This window comes from Ixodes scapularis, unplaced genomic scaffold (genome assembly GCF_016920785.2).
Source record: "Ixodes scapularis isolate PalLabHiFi unplaced genomic scaffold, ASM1692078v2 PGA_scaffold1__304_contigs__length_218370807, whole genome shotgun sequence".
NCBI classification, from domain to species: Eukaryota; Metazoa; Arthropoda; class Arachnida; order Ixodida; family Ixodidae; genus Ixodes; species Ixodes scapularis.
Window position 1 is genome coordinate 98,709,127 of NW_024609846.1, and position 15,759 is coordinate 98,724,885.

Genomic DNA, 15,759 nt, shown 5'->3' on the forward strand with positions numbered 1-15,759 from the left:
ATCTTGTGTCCTGTAGCTCGTACAACCTTTCCTCACCTCTTGACCATTGTAAAGAGGAGAAGCGAATAGACAAATTCTTCCTTGCCTTGTGAGTTTTTTTAAATTGTGGATTGACAAAAAAAACTTCGTTATGAAAAGAAGTGGTCAAAGGACAGGCAGTTCAAAGTTCACTTTGCTATGTTAGATGAAGTCTTGGTCGCAGCGTGTTTATTTGCCAAATTTTGCAAGTGAACACGCTCATCCCAATGAATTTTGCACAAGGGATGAAAAAAATTTATCCTTAGTCAAGTTGACTTGGCAATTGACTTGAGATGAATTTGCAGTTATTTATGGATTGGAGTTAGCCGTTTCTCGGGGTAAAAGAAGTAGTGAATAAGGTTGAAACCAGGTACAGTTCCAAAAGTTTCGAAAGCTCACGGATGCACACAGCTGCTTCGCACTTCATCTATTAGCCCGCCTAGAGCATTGCCAGTTTTTGCGTTTTGCTACATCATATTTTTTCAGCAGTCTTCTCCGAATTGTACTGAGACCTACTGTAGCAGAAGAGCCGCCGAAAGTGGACGATTTTATTGCGGGGTTAATTTGGGAGCCTAACGCACAACATGACATTGTTAGTGCAAACAAATGATCACCATTCTTTTTTTCTGTTGTTTTCTTGGAACTGAAAGGTTACCATCAACATTATCAGTATACTGGGAAGTACTGATTTGGGGCACTAATCCAAGCGGTAACGTTTAGTGCCTGACAATACCTCTTTGAAGTAAAATGCGAACAAAATGTGAGCTTTGTTCACGCTGACGATGGTGTGCACTGCCCACCGGCCAGACAGGAAGGGCAGAATCGGTCTGAAATAGTGGAGGTCTCGACAGCCTTTGTTTAGGAGTGTCGACTCTGCGGTCGAGAAGCGTGGAAGCCGTACCCAGATTTCCGAGGGGCAGCAAGCTGAGCGGGCAGACGACCTTTCCGTTGCAGGCACCAAGCTGTTTGGGGAAGCGTACAGCGGCCTGGAGTACGACTACCGAGGCCTGCTGCGGGTCTCCATGGAGATGAGCAAGACGGACCAAGTTCTGCGCTACACGCGGGTGCTGGAGGAGTGGCGCCAGCTGCGCCAGCGGAACATCCGGGAGGGTCGGGACGCCTCCCCGTTCACATTCTGCGTCTGCAAAGTGCCCCCCGAGGACATCTACGCCTACGTCACCAGCCTCCGGTAGGGAAGGCGCCGGCCATCACCGCCTCGTCCCCCTCCCCAGCTCTCGCCGCCCCGCGCTGCATTGCCGCCAGAACGTCTTCAACTGTGCAGCGGTGGGCCGCGTCGTCTGCAACGGTCGTTCAACAGACGCCACAACAACGGGTTGACGTGTGGGGTGGAAGATTTGACGGGCTTTGCTGCGGAAGTCCTGCGGCCCCGCGCACTAAAGTTTCGCCAGCATTTCCTTACGCTCGACGTATGCCGCACCAGTTGACGACCCTCTCTGGCTGCGTCTCAACTCGTCATAATGCGGGCCCGCGCAAGCTTCGAGACGACGCACGTCCCAGTCATTTCCCACGGAGGTCCGACACCTGCTCCGCGACTTTCTGTAGGGCACGAAATGCGCTTCGCTCCTCCGCCGACGACGGGAGCTTGGGGCACAAGCATTTTTGTGGCTCACGAGTCGAACGTGCGGGATTTGTGGAGATCTGCTAGTCGGACGCCGCGCGACTTCCTTTAATGGCAAGACGGAAAAGACGGGAAGGCACTGGGATGCGAACAAGTTTCCGGTTAAACTGAACTTTAAAAAAGAAAAGAAAAAATACTGCCCTTGTTTTCCTTTTTGTTACCGAGAGTTGGAACTTGTATGTGCAGTGTGTAGTATATGTTGTGGTCACTCGGTGTAGCAGCGCTCCACCCGTTGCACGCTCCTTTTCTGGGTGTTCCTTTTTTTTTTTTTTTTTTTTGTAAGAGTAAGCTTTCTGTCGAGATGCTACTGCGGGTTAGCTCCTCTTTGCCGAATGTGGACACCTCATCTACGCTCCCCTTGCACCGTGCGAAATGAGGCAACGTGCGTTTGCGGTAATTTCTGTCAAGCAATCGGAATTTTCTAAAAAATTCAGCGAATCAAAGTGCACGATTCTCAGCCGTAAAGAAAACTGTTCTTCCGCTCGCCCGAGGTACATGCAACTTGCGAATAACGCCGAATCTGGAAGTTGTAAGAGGTACGACTATCAGTTTCCCGAAAATTCGGTCCCGTTTCGTATTATCTCGAGCTAATGTATAGTTTCCATTTAAGCCTCGGAAACATTTTCTAGATATGCAAGTAATGCAGTTCAGGTACTGTGTCTTGGTTTTGCCCGCCGTAAAGTATTCTTAAAATTTTTAGCTCGTTATGGGCTAAAGTATCTCACCGTAAAAACCGTCGTCACCGACTAGGCTAGGAACAGAAAAGATGCCAATTTCACCGACGACTACCGCCCCAGCACGTTCTGCATTTCGGCACGCCTGCCGACGAGACTTGACGTCGCAAGTTGCTCTCTTCTGACTCACTTGCGACCCTTATGAAGCAACTTCCCAGATGGCACCCGAAACCCTCGCCGTACAAGGGACTGGAATGGGAGGACCACCTCCGTATGTATCATACTGTGTAACTGCAAGCTGTGGAAGATTGTACAGAGCGTGTTCGTGTCCTCGTTCTCCCCTCACTGTAAATAGTGTCTTCCGTAAAGAAAACCAGTCTGCCCCGCGGGAGTGACTTTTTCAAACCGAGAACGTTCCCACTTCCGAAGCGACGTCATCTAGCTGCAATACGCACCCGCTTTTTTAGAAAGGAGGCTTCAAAGAAAAATTTTGTCAACTTGCTTCGAATGGACGAGCGTTTTACGCAAAATAAATGCTAGGAAATTGACTCTATTAGTGCGTAACGGCGTGCGGCCAGAGCTTCAGTCGGGAAGCTGCGAGTTAGTCACAATCTTCATATTAGCTGGGGTCGTACCGCAACTCGAATCTGTCGAATGCTTTTATTGGCAAAAGCTTTTGAAAGCGGGGTTTGAAAGATCTATAAATACCGGTCGCTCGGACGAGGACCAGCAGACTACGACAAAATAGAGCAGACCTCTGAGCGTACTCCTGTTGTCTTTGGTTTTGATGCGTCGGACGTTTGCCCGTGCGTTCGAACCCCTTGCCTAGTTTAGTTCTGGGGTCACCGACGACTTGAAAAACGCAGGGTGTGGCGAGTCCTGAGCACCTCGTTATCGCCTCTCAGCCAATGGGATTGCGGCATTTGCCGCTAAGAACGCCAAAGAATGAATCGCAAAGCAGGAAACGTGAATGAAATGAGCCTTGCCCTGCAATTTTTTATGTCGTCTGCGACTCCACATCTTTAAATTCTGTTGCCGCGAGATTGGGCCTTGCTACGGTTATCTTGTTGTCGGCGCGGAAGCTTTCACACAAAATAAATGCTTTGCGAAAGGACGTACCTAGTTGCTATTTTTGTTTTTATATGGTCAATTATTCGATATGGTGAGAGGTGACACTAACAAATTATTAATTTGACTTCATAGTTTCTTTGCCTAGCCGGTGCAAGGTTTTATCCGATGACATGGTCAGGTCGATATAAAAATTCACTTTGATTTGGTTTAATTCATCAGATTGGCTCCGACTGGAGTACTGCAGTAATCTGAGGTTAATTGGACTCCCAACATTCGAGATATCCTAGTATCTTTTGGTCACATTTTATGTGCACACTACAAGTTTGTTGGCCCAATCCATGCGATTCCTTGAGAAAAGGCATAGCATAGAATACAAAACCTTTTTTTAGTAAAAATTCATTTAAAGTTTTGTGAGTTGGACAATTTTTATAACTTAAAGGGCCACTAGAGTGTGTTTTGAGACCCTTATCTTATGGTCATAACACGATCTACGAGCTCTAAGCATTAAAAAAAAATACGAAATTACACTCATGCACAGTCAATTTGCATATAAAGAGAAGTTCCCGACACTTACCGTTGGTGCAAAATGACAGATGGCGCTACCGAACCTTGCTGAATATGGTCCAACAACAGACGGCGCTTGTCAGGCACTTGCAAGCAATGGGTTCCCGCGTGGACAAGCGGACCACCAGTCCCGCTTGTCCCCGTGGGATCCCATCACTCACTAGTGGCCAAGTAGCACTGTCCGTCGTCCGACCATATTCAGCAAGGTTCTGTAGCGCCATCTGTCGCTCTGCGCTAGCAATAAGTGTCGCAACCTCTTACTGTATTTTTAATACGTAAATAGGCCACGCAGTAATGTAATTGTGTTTTTTAAGATTATTATAGCTCATAGATTGAGTCACGATAATAAAACGAGGATCTCAAAAAGCACCCTTTAAGTCTGTGGAAATTCCTGCCAAGACTGCAGAGTGGAGTTCACATAAACAGACCTTTGCAACCTTTTGGTTTTGTTTCTCATTCCTTCAGAGTGGTGGTTTTGTATAATTAGAGAACTTCTGACCAGTGTAACAATTGTGCCTGGCACTAGGAAGTTCTACTCCGAGTTTCTACAGAGTGCTTAGCTGACCTCGCATTTTGGTATTGACCGGAAGACTCTGTTAAAACGGGCCAAATGTTATATTGATGGATGGGTAAAGAAAGAATGCACCCAAAGTTATCAGCCAACATTTATTTACATTTATTCCCTAGTATCCTGTACATAATTTCTGCTGATTTGGTACTATAGCATATAGGTAGTTTATTGCAAAGTTGTGCTTTCCGAGCACTTGCAATGGGAATGTTTCAAGCGAAAAAGCAACGATAAGTGCATTACTTATTCCCAGTCCTACTCTATTTTGCCTTTCTTTTATGCACCAGTGTTTGCATCTTCACATACCTAGTATGTTTTTTGCTGAGCTAGTGCGCTCCAATAGCACTGGCGCAGGTTAGATTTCGCTAAACGTCATTATGCCGAAATGCACACTGGAAACCTGCAGACGTGCCCCATTCACAAAATGCAGAAAAAGCGAAAGTAATTTTGCAGCACACATTTGTTGCAGGCCGTTTATGAAGGTGGCATGTGGGTTCAAATGTTTCTTTTCTGTGTTGCCCCTTGATATCTTTTTAAGTCATTCATATGCAAATGGGATGGAAATGAGAAAAAAAAGAAAATGCTGGTGCTGGTCTACCACGAGAGAATCTCAATGAGGTTTGCACTGTAATTCTCCAGAAGATTGAGTTATGTTTTACAGAGTGCTACTGCTCAATTACTTGCTTTGAGCTGCACGTCGTGCATTGGACTGCCACTGTCCAGAAAATAATCCGAGCGAAAGCACTCATTTGTTTGACAGGGACGGTAGCTTTTACAAGTTTTAACTGGCCAAGAGCCAACCTGTGCACCGACCAAACTTCTACAACACTCGTCGTTTTGTCTTTTGACGGGGACTGAAAGTGCCCCTTCCTGCAGTGTGTAACCTCTTTAGGTACTGCCCAGTTGGTACCAGTGTGTCTTCTTGATTTTCTTTTTGAGAACTGTGCCTTTTTTCCTAGATGTCATTGCAAATCACATGTAATAAAAAGGGATGTGTAATAAACAAAGTTTAGTGAAGAAACTTGAAAACGTCTTTCGACCTTCGTAGTAGTGCCACAAAGTTTATTTTGGCATGTACAGCTCTTACATGTAGGTAAGCGTTAACTACACACATGGTAAACAAGCAAGGAATGTCTCGAAATCTGCTTGACCAAACAAGCTCCCTGTAATGCTTTGCACATTTGCAAGCTTAGGTGAAAAAAAAAAAAATGCAAATGAAATTGTACTTAAAATTTCGGCTCTTCGTAAGTCAGTGACTCGTTCTAACCTCGGCTATTTGTGAAGCTCGGAACAGAAGTACAACTTTATTTTTTATGCAGGCAAGAGACCGACGTAACTTAGTCATGGAGGGCTCGGAGCTCCCGACACAATGTCGTTGATGCAAACGTCCAATTGGCAGCTTCTTGTGTGGCATTTATTGCGCGAGCTGGTAACAAACGAAAGGGGAACACGGCCCAACAACTCTGTCGTCAATATGCTCGTCCAGCAGAGGAGGCCGTTTCGACATTCGGAAACAAATATTTGCGAAGAGGACATTTGCACCTCTCCGAAAATACACACATTTGGGTCAAATAAGACTAGAACCAGCGTGGAGATGCACAAACATCATGCGACTTTGTGCAATCCATAAATTTGTGCCTATTGGCGGGCATTATTATTACTCCGGCTAGGTGAACATTCTTTGGTTCTCCAGCTGAGCACAGAAGAACAAGCAGAGGTTAAACCAGTTTCATGGCTAAAACGCTGACAATCGTATTCTGTATAGAAAGTTTCGATGACAGGCTCCCAAAGTGGGTTTCTATAGTTGCTAATCACCCATGCTTCCCTTGATCTGACTTCTCTGGCTTGGGCACAATCTAGGTGTAATTGGTTCATATGCTCTAGAGCAAAACAGTCCGCTATAGTGGGCAGTTTTCTATATCTGGGTCGCCGCAAGCGGCAGTTCCCAGACTGTTCGGCCAGAACCCATCGAGCTGCCCTTTAAAGTGACTAGGAGTCCCTAATGATCCTAAAGACTGAACTCGCTTGACTTAGAAACGTCCTCTAGCAAACACTGCCTTGGGACTGGCGGATTGATGCCCAACGCTGATGCGTGCTACATGGCTTGTGACATGTTGCTGGTCTTTTCTGTTGCGTTCCAGAGTTGCACATCATGGCCTATTGTGGCAGCTGCACTAATTTAAAACACTGACCAGGTAAAGGCTGCTTTCAGACACTAAAATTTTCAGCTGCATGGCACTAAATTAGCCTGGAAAAAAAAAAAAAAATGTCATTGCCAATGGGGTATAGCTGGTATTTATACACTATACTACAGCTGATCTGCAGTTGCAGGCATATTTGTAGAAACTATGCTCAGATTGCAGAGGCAGATGTAACAAACCTTTTTACTACCATAATTAGCAGAATTTTAACGGTCTGCCTATGAATCTGAACGAGAAACATGGTGAAATCTTGTGACTTTCAAAACAAAGATGCAGCTGTTCAGTTTAAGTTAACGTGCCATAAAAGTATTGCATGGCCTGGGCATACGCTCATTGCTTTGTAGTTTTGAATGCAGCATAAATGTACATTTTATTTTTTTACAAAGATCATTTATTTGATAGAGGTTAATAATACAACTAAATACTGCTCAGAAGAGTTCAGCACTTCTAAAGTAAGCCGCTCAAATGAAAACAATAATCAAAATATTTTGGACCAGCGGTGAACAGGCATCTACAAGGCTTGGTTCAAGTGCGCTTCTGTAAGACACTTCATTTTGGCAGCCAACATATTCGCAAATCAGAATTGTTGGACATATTCACTGCTCTAAACTTCTTTTAGTTTCATAAAACTACCAATCCAAAGCATGAATTTTGTGTGCCCTCGAAATTTTAAAAGGGCGATTAAAAAGAAGGGAGGGTTTTACAATATGATGACTCCACCCAATAAGAGAACAGAACTGACACCGAGAATACAGCCAACAAGGGCAACCTGCTGTAATACTACGCTACCTTACTTTCCCTCAGTAAAGCTCGGCAACTCACTGAAACAGGGTGGTGCTTTCACAACCTACGAAGAGTACAGCACAACGCTGCTAAGCAGTCTCGAATGTCACACGTTTCTACCCACAGCACAACATTACAAAGCCAGACGAAACACCACCACGACATCCTACAACACTGTGTCTCACCACACTGCCGGAATTTTACCCTAGGGAATGCAGCAGTGAAATGGTGGGGAAATGGGCGATCCCATTTTTTGGCAACGCGGTCTTCCTCTCATGTTGGCAGCACTGGAGACTCACTCGGCACGCTTGCTGCGCTCTCTTACGTCGACAGCCCCGAGGTTGACCGCTGCAATCTGCATCTGCAAGAGGCTGACAAAGGTCTTGGCCACTGCAATCGGTGCGCAGATCCCTGTGAGGAGTCTGAAGATGCCCATCCCTGCAAACACTGAGAAAGAGATGCATGACAACGGTTAGTGGCGTCATATAGTAGACTCTCATTATTTCAAACTCCGAGAAGCCACAAATTTTGTTTGAATTATCGGAAGTTTGAATTATTAAAAATTTATCTAAATATGATGCGAGATAAAGTTATGATTTGATTACACACACAAAGGAGATATTCTATGGTCTTTTCTACAAAGGCCTACTGATCATAACCAGGTATGCCACACATGAAACATTTGTGAAACGTATGACACAAGTTTATTTACTTATCAAAATTGTAGTTTATTGTGGACTGTTTAGAGAGCACATGACAACTCGAAACAAAATTAAGTTTGTTCAACCAAGAAGTTGTCTAATGTGATCTATTAAGCAGGTGACACACGAGCTATGAATACGTGCACCGCGCGGCTGTTTTCATAGCAACTTGGGCAGATGCGGTGATGTGGACCTATGCCATGCCGTTACGTCGCAGCGTCCGCGCACTTTGCTATGGAAATGTCCACAAGGAATTTCTATGTGGTGTTCATTTTCATGGCTCCTGTGTGCCCTGTTTGAGCCCCGTAGAAGGCGCTTCTCACCGAGCACCAAAAACAACGCCCGCAGAAGCAAGCTCCGCGGGTGTTGCTTCTCTGCAGTGCACCTGTGCTCGGAAAGAAGCGCACTCAACGGCGCCACGAGAACAAAAAGTATGAATTGCACGAAAACGCCGTTCGAATTAAGCGGCTTATAAATACATTGAAAACATGGCAGGATGACCAAAATTTTGAAATTTGTTTGAATTAACTGGAAGTATGAAATATCCGAGTTTGAATTATTGCAACCCTACCCACGGCCGGACTGGAAGCGCGCACTCTCTTTCACTTCTTACGGCCTTTGCAATCGCCCGGGAGTCAATGGCATTTTTTCTCCGTATGTAATTTACTTGCTTGCCACCAGGGGCGCAACCACCTCAACCCACTCGGAGAGTCCCTTCGAGCTGCTTTGCACTGGTGTTCGAGCTTCGTAGATTGTTCTTTTGGCAATGGTTTATTGAACTTCGCTTCGATTTAAGTCACTCTACCGACAGGCAGTGTCGTCAGCAAACTGCATTCCCCTGTGACGAAAAATCATCTGGATATGTGCACAGGCCCTCGAGGAAGCACTTTAGGCTGTAATATGCACTGTGCGAAAATTGTATAGACTACTACACCCTCGTCTAGAGCAGCTGACCGACTTCATGAGCGGCCTATGAAACGATGATGCAGACCACGGCAATAGATAGATTGGGCCTGCTTATATTTCACGAGAGTGTACGAATTATTCATCATTTAAAGATCCTCCACGTAGAAACGTCCATCTCCTCCTGTTGATGAGTTGCAACAGAAGTCCTGGAGGTAAAGACGAGTATAGTTTTTCCGAAATTGCATTCGCTGTCTATACCTACTACTTTTTACTCCCGAATCTCTCGGGGATGTGCGTCAAATATTCACCGTTTTGGGCTCATCAGAAGCGCATTAGATAGTGGCTGAGGGTCTAAATGTAAGGATCAGGTGTCAAAGGCTATAAAAATCTCGGCCGCAAGTTGCGACAGCGCTGAGATACGCTGTCAAACGCGCTCTGTGCAAACGGCAAAGGGTAGCCCAGGGGTGAGGTGACAGCGCCCCCCGCGAATTGCGGCGGGAGGTGGCGATTGCCCCAATTGCAAAGGCCGTAAGAAGAAAAAGAGCTTGCGCTTCCAGTCCGGCCGTGGCATACCATATCCCGAAAGATAGCCTATCACCCAGTAGGAAACGTTTTGGGGATCGATTGACGACAAATGCCTGCTCTGTCGTTTCAATGAATGTGCAAACTCTCAAACAAGGTGTTGACAGATTTTCCCATTTTCACGAGATCCATTTCTGTTTCACTATTGCTCGTAATTATGGTGCACAGAACGCATCCACAACTTGTCCGTTTACGTGCTGCGTCCTAAACAAAATGGTCCCTCGAATTCTGCATGACGATATAATCAAAAGTGTCGCACTCTGCTGCTGGCTGTTGTCCAGCTTGACAGTCGACGGAAGCTTCAGGTGTTGGGAGACGTCGCAACGACAACGGCACTTGCATTCGTTCATACGTTTTGCCGGGACTTGTAGCACCAACCTTTAGGGGTCACGACATCTGACACGTCGGCTTTTACTTCGTCGTCTGCTGCCAAGATATAGGACGCTGAACACGCCAGTCAAAGACGGATTCCATGCATGGTACTCGTAATCTCCTCCACGAGATCTCACAAATGAGTCACTTACAAGTGGGTCCCTGAGTGAAGTGAAGCAGGTAGAGTCCCCCGTAGAATGCCTCGTTGCCGACGCACATTGTGAATAGGACCGGCTGCAAAGGAGAGGGAGGACCATTTCGAAATGCACTTTGCCGGGTCAATCTGCCTAGGGTGCCTTCATGTGCGCTTCGCATAGAGTGATGCCAACTGCCTGTTTCCCTTTCCCACACCCTCTTCCACCGCCATTTTGTTTCTCTCATTGTTTCCCCGTGCGCCGGAAAGTGGCCTTTGTGTCCATCGGTAATCCCATCCGAGGGGGAAAATGCTAATCCTCCCTCCGTGGGTTCTACAACGCTGCTCCGAACTTCTGAGATAAGGTGCTTGTTTCCGGGAGGGTTATAAGCCCCACGGATTATCGCCGAGGAACGAAATGGCTGCTGGTTTGTCGGCGAGTGGTATTACAAAGGGTGGCATCACCCCTAGCAAAGCGCACATGAAGGCTCCCTAAATCTGCCATTTCTTCTACAATAGGCCTTCTGACATGAGCACAAGGAACTGATCAATGCATCGTGATGGTGGAAGATATCGTACCTTGTTGGTATAATATAATTTCATGATGGGGTTGTCTGCGGCATCCATGTTCTTGTGATTGTCGCGGCCCGAGAGCAGAGATCTGGAAGTGCGTCGCATAATATTCAATGTTCTCTTTAAGCCTGAACTCCACAGATATCTAGCTAGAAAAACATCCCACAGTTATGGTGGCAGCACATCTTTTTGCTTATAAAACTAGACTTTTACGTGGCTTCGAACGACTTCACATAGCAATTTGACCCGCCCACCATTGCCGTCGCGACATACCAATCGGGGGAGATGCAAAGTTTTCTCCATGGTTAGTTTCATTCATTAAGGGGAGATGTGGGTCAAAAAACAGCAATATTTTGCAACAGATGTGATACTGATTCTTATGGTGTATTATCATCTTTGAATCCTCACATTTTATGTATAAAAATAATAAGTGCCAGTTAGGGTCGCGAAATTAATCAAGTGCTCATTTCAAGGCCTCCCGGAAACTCGGAACGGCATAGATTTTAGCCATTTTCCTGTGCGTGGTTTTTCAAATTTTGATGTTGCCCGCCATCACATTTACGCAGACAAGCAGGCCTAGTGGTCTCCTTTCCATCGCTGTCTTCTGTAGCTTCAAATTTTCACGGAAAATTATTAACGAAATATTCTTTTTTTCCCGCCGCAAAAGAGTATTGTTACACATATATTGTAACGTTTGAACATGTTTTTCTGTTTATGTAATTTTGAGGCATTTTCACAGTTTGTGCACAAGAATTTTTGTCTTAGTATTGTCCTATCACAATCAAATTTGTCACGCATATGCTGTGGAATATGTACAATGCAGCTATCTAGGCTAGGTCCGAATGTATGTTTCTCATATTTATAAAAAATTTAACAAACTTTCGTTAGCCCCTTGAAAATGGCATTTTCGCAATTTTTAGTTACTTTAAAATAAAATAATTATTGCACACAATATTTTTGTTGTTTTTTGCACTCAGCTGATAAAAGAAGCGACTTAGTTGATTTTACTATGCTCTTTTAAATGCGTTTCCATGCCCCACGTGTGTGCATGAACATGTTTTTTTCTGCACGTGAACTGCGCCCAGAACATAAAAAACAAGCTACATCAAATCTAACATAAGATTTACAAAGAGGAGAGTAAGCACTATAAACCGCGGAAATTTCATTTAGTCATCGTACGCAACAACAAAAAAAAAAAGGTGCCGTGGAAGGAGCAGACGACAAATGGCGGTTATTTTGACGGGTTTGCCGGTCCTACGAGAGAAAAAGGTGGAAAAAGAAGGGTCGAACTTTGCAACGGCGAAAACTCCTATGAACATTGTGTTGGTGTAGTCCAAATCGAGAGGTCTGAGGCGAGGCCGAGCAATTCCCTGCGTCCGCAAATGCAGGCCTTAAACTATTTGTGCAATCAAACAGAATTTGTGCCAGGCAAATTGTAAGGAACGATTTGAAAAAGTGCAGCGTCTGAAATGCCATTGGACAACACTGCTAGCCAGCGTTCAAGTGCCGTTCGACAGTGATGCCGCCAAGCATTCAGGTCCCTTGAAAGAATGGCTTGCTGCAGCCCAAATTAGCATTCCTCTGCACCTTTTACGTTAGATTGGCTAATCTCGAGTATACTGGCCATAAATCCTTCCAAAATTTTCTTATGCAAAAAGTAATTTTAAAATAGCAAAAAATTATATTTAAAGCAAAAAAAAAAAAGAAATCAGTCCAATGGCACAATGGTTAGCAAACTGCTCTGCTTTTCCCAATGGCTTTTGCTGCTCAAGTCAACATCTAAACTCGGAAAATTCCGAGTCGCACAGGCGTAGCACTGGAGAGCGTGCCACATCGACAAATGTGGAGTGTGTGTGCATGCACGGCGAACGTCGCTCCCACGGCATTTGCCTCGCTCGCACTTTGAGACAACGCTAATCGGTGGTGAGTGGCCAATGGAACATACATCTGAATGATGGTGCAACTCGAGTTGAATGCCTTCGAACGGCGCTCTAACGCACACACAGAGTACTGTTAAATAGCACTTGAGTATTTTGCACGAGTGCCATGAGACAGCACTCTAGACAACGATAAAGAAATAAAAAAGGCACTTGTCAACGGATACTGGTGAGACTATCGAAGCAAATAACATCTATGTTTACAATGCAATGTTCCAGCAGTGTAACCTCTCCCCCCCCAAAAAAAAAGTAACGGGAAACTTTTCCTTTCTGCGAGGTGGGGTGAGCATGTTGACACTGTAGACGTGCATGTTGGTGTTTGCAACTAGGTCGAAGCTGCTTTTTCGCTAGTTTATCGACAGTTTGTTCGTGCATTGACAGCCACCCGCAGTAATTCTTACCAATCTGAAGCATGCACCACTCTATCATAAAAGCCCGTTCACACTTCAGTAAATGTGCAGAGTTTCAAAGAAGGTGTTGCCAGATTTTCCTATTTTCGCGAGATGCGTTTTCACGTTTCGCTCTTGGTCGTAATTATGGTGCCCGGAATGCACCTCCGACTTGTCAGTTTACGTGCTGCGTCTTAGAAAAATGGTCCCTCAATCTTTAATACCTCTTACAAGGAGAGAACACACTGGCACGTGTGCACCTACTACGGGGTGACCCTGGAACTACATTTTACTAGGGGAAAGGTTTTTCGATATTTGCAACGTCAAACGTATGTACTACTTATGAAAAATGATTGTTTTTAGCATTGACAAAAGTTTTTCAATCCAAGAAAGAAAGAATGATGCACCAGAAAATAGAAAATATACGGGACCGCCAAGCGTTCCACTGCTACCTGATAGGTGGCGCCTCTCGTTGTAATAAATTTTAATGTTTCAAGGCACACGGTCCTAAGAAGTCGCAAATAAAAGTATGTGAACAGGTTTTAACAGTCGTTGCTGGTCGTAATTTTAATGTGCAGCCAAGCAACCAAATATTGGTCGACGCAGTTTGATACATGACCCTCTAGCTGCATTGGTGAGGCGGCCATTAAATAAGACAATATGGAAATGGACATGCCAGAAAAGCGGGACATTGGAAGAGCCAAATTTTGCCTAACAGCTCAATTCATTGGAGCTTGGACATACTTGGGTAAGCAGGAAAGACCACGCGTGCAAACATGCAGATTTGGAGCAAACCTCACGGTACCACATCTCAAACTGTTTTGTGCAGATCTGCTACGGAGACACAGGTGCGGAAGCCGAGAGGATGCACAGAGGGCGGGGTCAGGTGATAAATGATAGGCGATTAATTGTTCTGCCGAGAAGGAAGTGTCCAACACCTTGTCAGCTTATTAGTCGATGGAGTATAGAAAGAGCTTTTCTTGGACAGGTACAAGTAAAGTTCATTTTCGGGGCTCTGCTCTCGGGTCCTTGTTTTCCACAATGTTGCGCAGAACTTGGGTAATGGAATATAAAACTTGCGCAACGAAAGTGCTTGCGGAAAAATTGAAGAAACTCTTACGTGTGCAGATGCAGCCAGTGACTCGCAATGTCGATGGACATGCTGAGCATGAAGAGGAAACTGTAGCGCGGGTAGAAGCTGGCGAGCACCACCAGCAAGCACATGGTCCCGCAGCGGTCCGTCAGCTGGTCCAGCATCGCACCGAACTTGGTACCTATCGCGAGTATCAGAGACAACGATCACCAAAACAGCGCCGGCACGGTGATCAATAAAAGGCGCGGACAAGCGGTGTGTCCGTGATGACGTAACGTGGTCAGATACAACCAACCTCGTTGGATATAACGGAGAGAGAGAGAAGGAACAACGAGAGAAAGGTCTACAGACTAAACACCTCAATAGCTCGTCCCTGACAGCCTTTTGCTTGCGTCTAAAAGGATGGTATTACACTTACTCTGGTTGAACATCCTCGCCGCATGTCCATCGATGCAATCGAGGAAGGCGCTCACCCCGTAACAGATAGATGCCACCAGGCAGTGGGTGGGCATGAAGTAGAAGGAGATCAGCGCCAAAACGATACGGGAGTAACCTGCGGGAAGCGATGGGGATGTACTGCTCGGTGAGTTCGACTGAGCTGCGAGAAAACCAGCGCCCGGGAAAGTGCCAGACACACCCATCCCGTTTCCGTTGCTCGCCTTCGGTTGCGGTCAACATAAATCGTAACGTGACGAAACTGTTTCAGATGAGGTTTTAAGAGTGTCATGTAATAAGTTCGACATTTTAGGTAGAATGACAGCTGTTTAAAATAAGAAACGGCGGGAACAAGACCCCGATTTCCTCTACAGACACGCCGATCATATGCAGTCTCTTCTGAGGAAACGTACCGATGATGTTTGGAACGAAAAGGAATATATTCTCCGGCATCTTTGCGGCTACTGGCAGTCCCGGAAATAAGACCAGGGACAACAATGGGACGACACACGACACTGACAGATAAAGACTATCTTGACACTGACGTCGAGTGGCACGCAACGCTCGAAACCACTACGACGTATGAGATCACATTGTTACGAGACTGGCAACAGGTTAGCGACAAATTGAGCGTGGCTTGGCACCAAGCCACTGAGCTATCTTGTATGAAGTGACTCAAGCCGAACCGTAGCCGCGCGGCCGCCCCGCCAAATTTAAACACGTGTAATTTGACTGAGCGTGGAAACGAACGTTGGTGGAAACTCAAATGGTGTGACGTCACGTAGTCCATTTCATAAATGTTTTAGAAGACCCAGCAAGGCGGGCAACGATCGCCGGCAACTTGCTGCTTGCGACACGCGAACATTTCTCGGCGAAAGTACGGTGTGCGAAGGTCGGTACGCGAGACCTCTCTTGCCGACGTGACGCAAGCGGACACGACCGGTCGGTCGACCACTCGCGTCGCCTTCTCATATTTAAACATATCTGGACCAAAAAACTTACTTTTTCTCAAGTTACAGCATTTCGTCTGTGAAATAAAAATGGTTACTGCATCTTCGTGGCGTTGCCAGCGCGAGATGCTAGGGCTTCTGTGTCGCGGCGGAGAAACGCTATTCTAAAA

At 45.7% G+C, this 15,759-nt stretch overlaps 2 protein-coding genes across 2 annotated transcripts in view; one reads left to right on the forward strand and one right to left on the reverse strand.

Annotated features, from left to right (window-relative positions):
• Nucleotides 1-5,555, forward strand: part of LOC8040336 (amyloid protein-binding protein 2) — a 43,634-nt gene extending 38,079 nt beyond the window's left edge. Inside the window, exon 14 of the mRNA XM_029974711.4 lies at nt 973-5,555. Coding sequence (XP_029830571.1) covers nt 973-1,211 — 239 coding nt within the window. The 3' untranslated portion in view covers nt 1,212-5,555. The remainder of the gene's footprint in view (nt 1-972) is intronic.
• Nucleotides 5,556-5,579: 24 nt separating this feature from the next.
• Nucleotides 5,580-15,237, reverse strand: LOC8040333 (CDP-diacylglycerol--inositol 3-phosphatidyltransferase). The gene is made up of 7 exons (XM_002414119.5): nt 15,053-15,237; nt 14,623-14,757; nt 14,232-14,385; nt 10,792-10,873; nt 10,232-10,313; nt 7,818-7,965; nt 5,580-6,782 (listed from the first exon to the last, which is right to left on the reverse strand). The coding sequence occupies exons 1-7, from the start codon at nt 15,090-15,092 to the stop codon at nt 6,773-6,775; spliced, it is 651 nt and encodes a 216-aa protein (XP_002414164.4). The 5' UTR covers nt 15,093-15,237; the 3' UTR covers nt 5,580-6,772.
• Between the last annotated feature and the right edge of the window lie 522 nt (nt 15,238-15,759).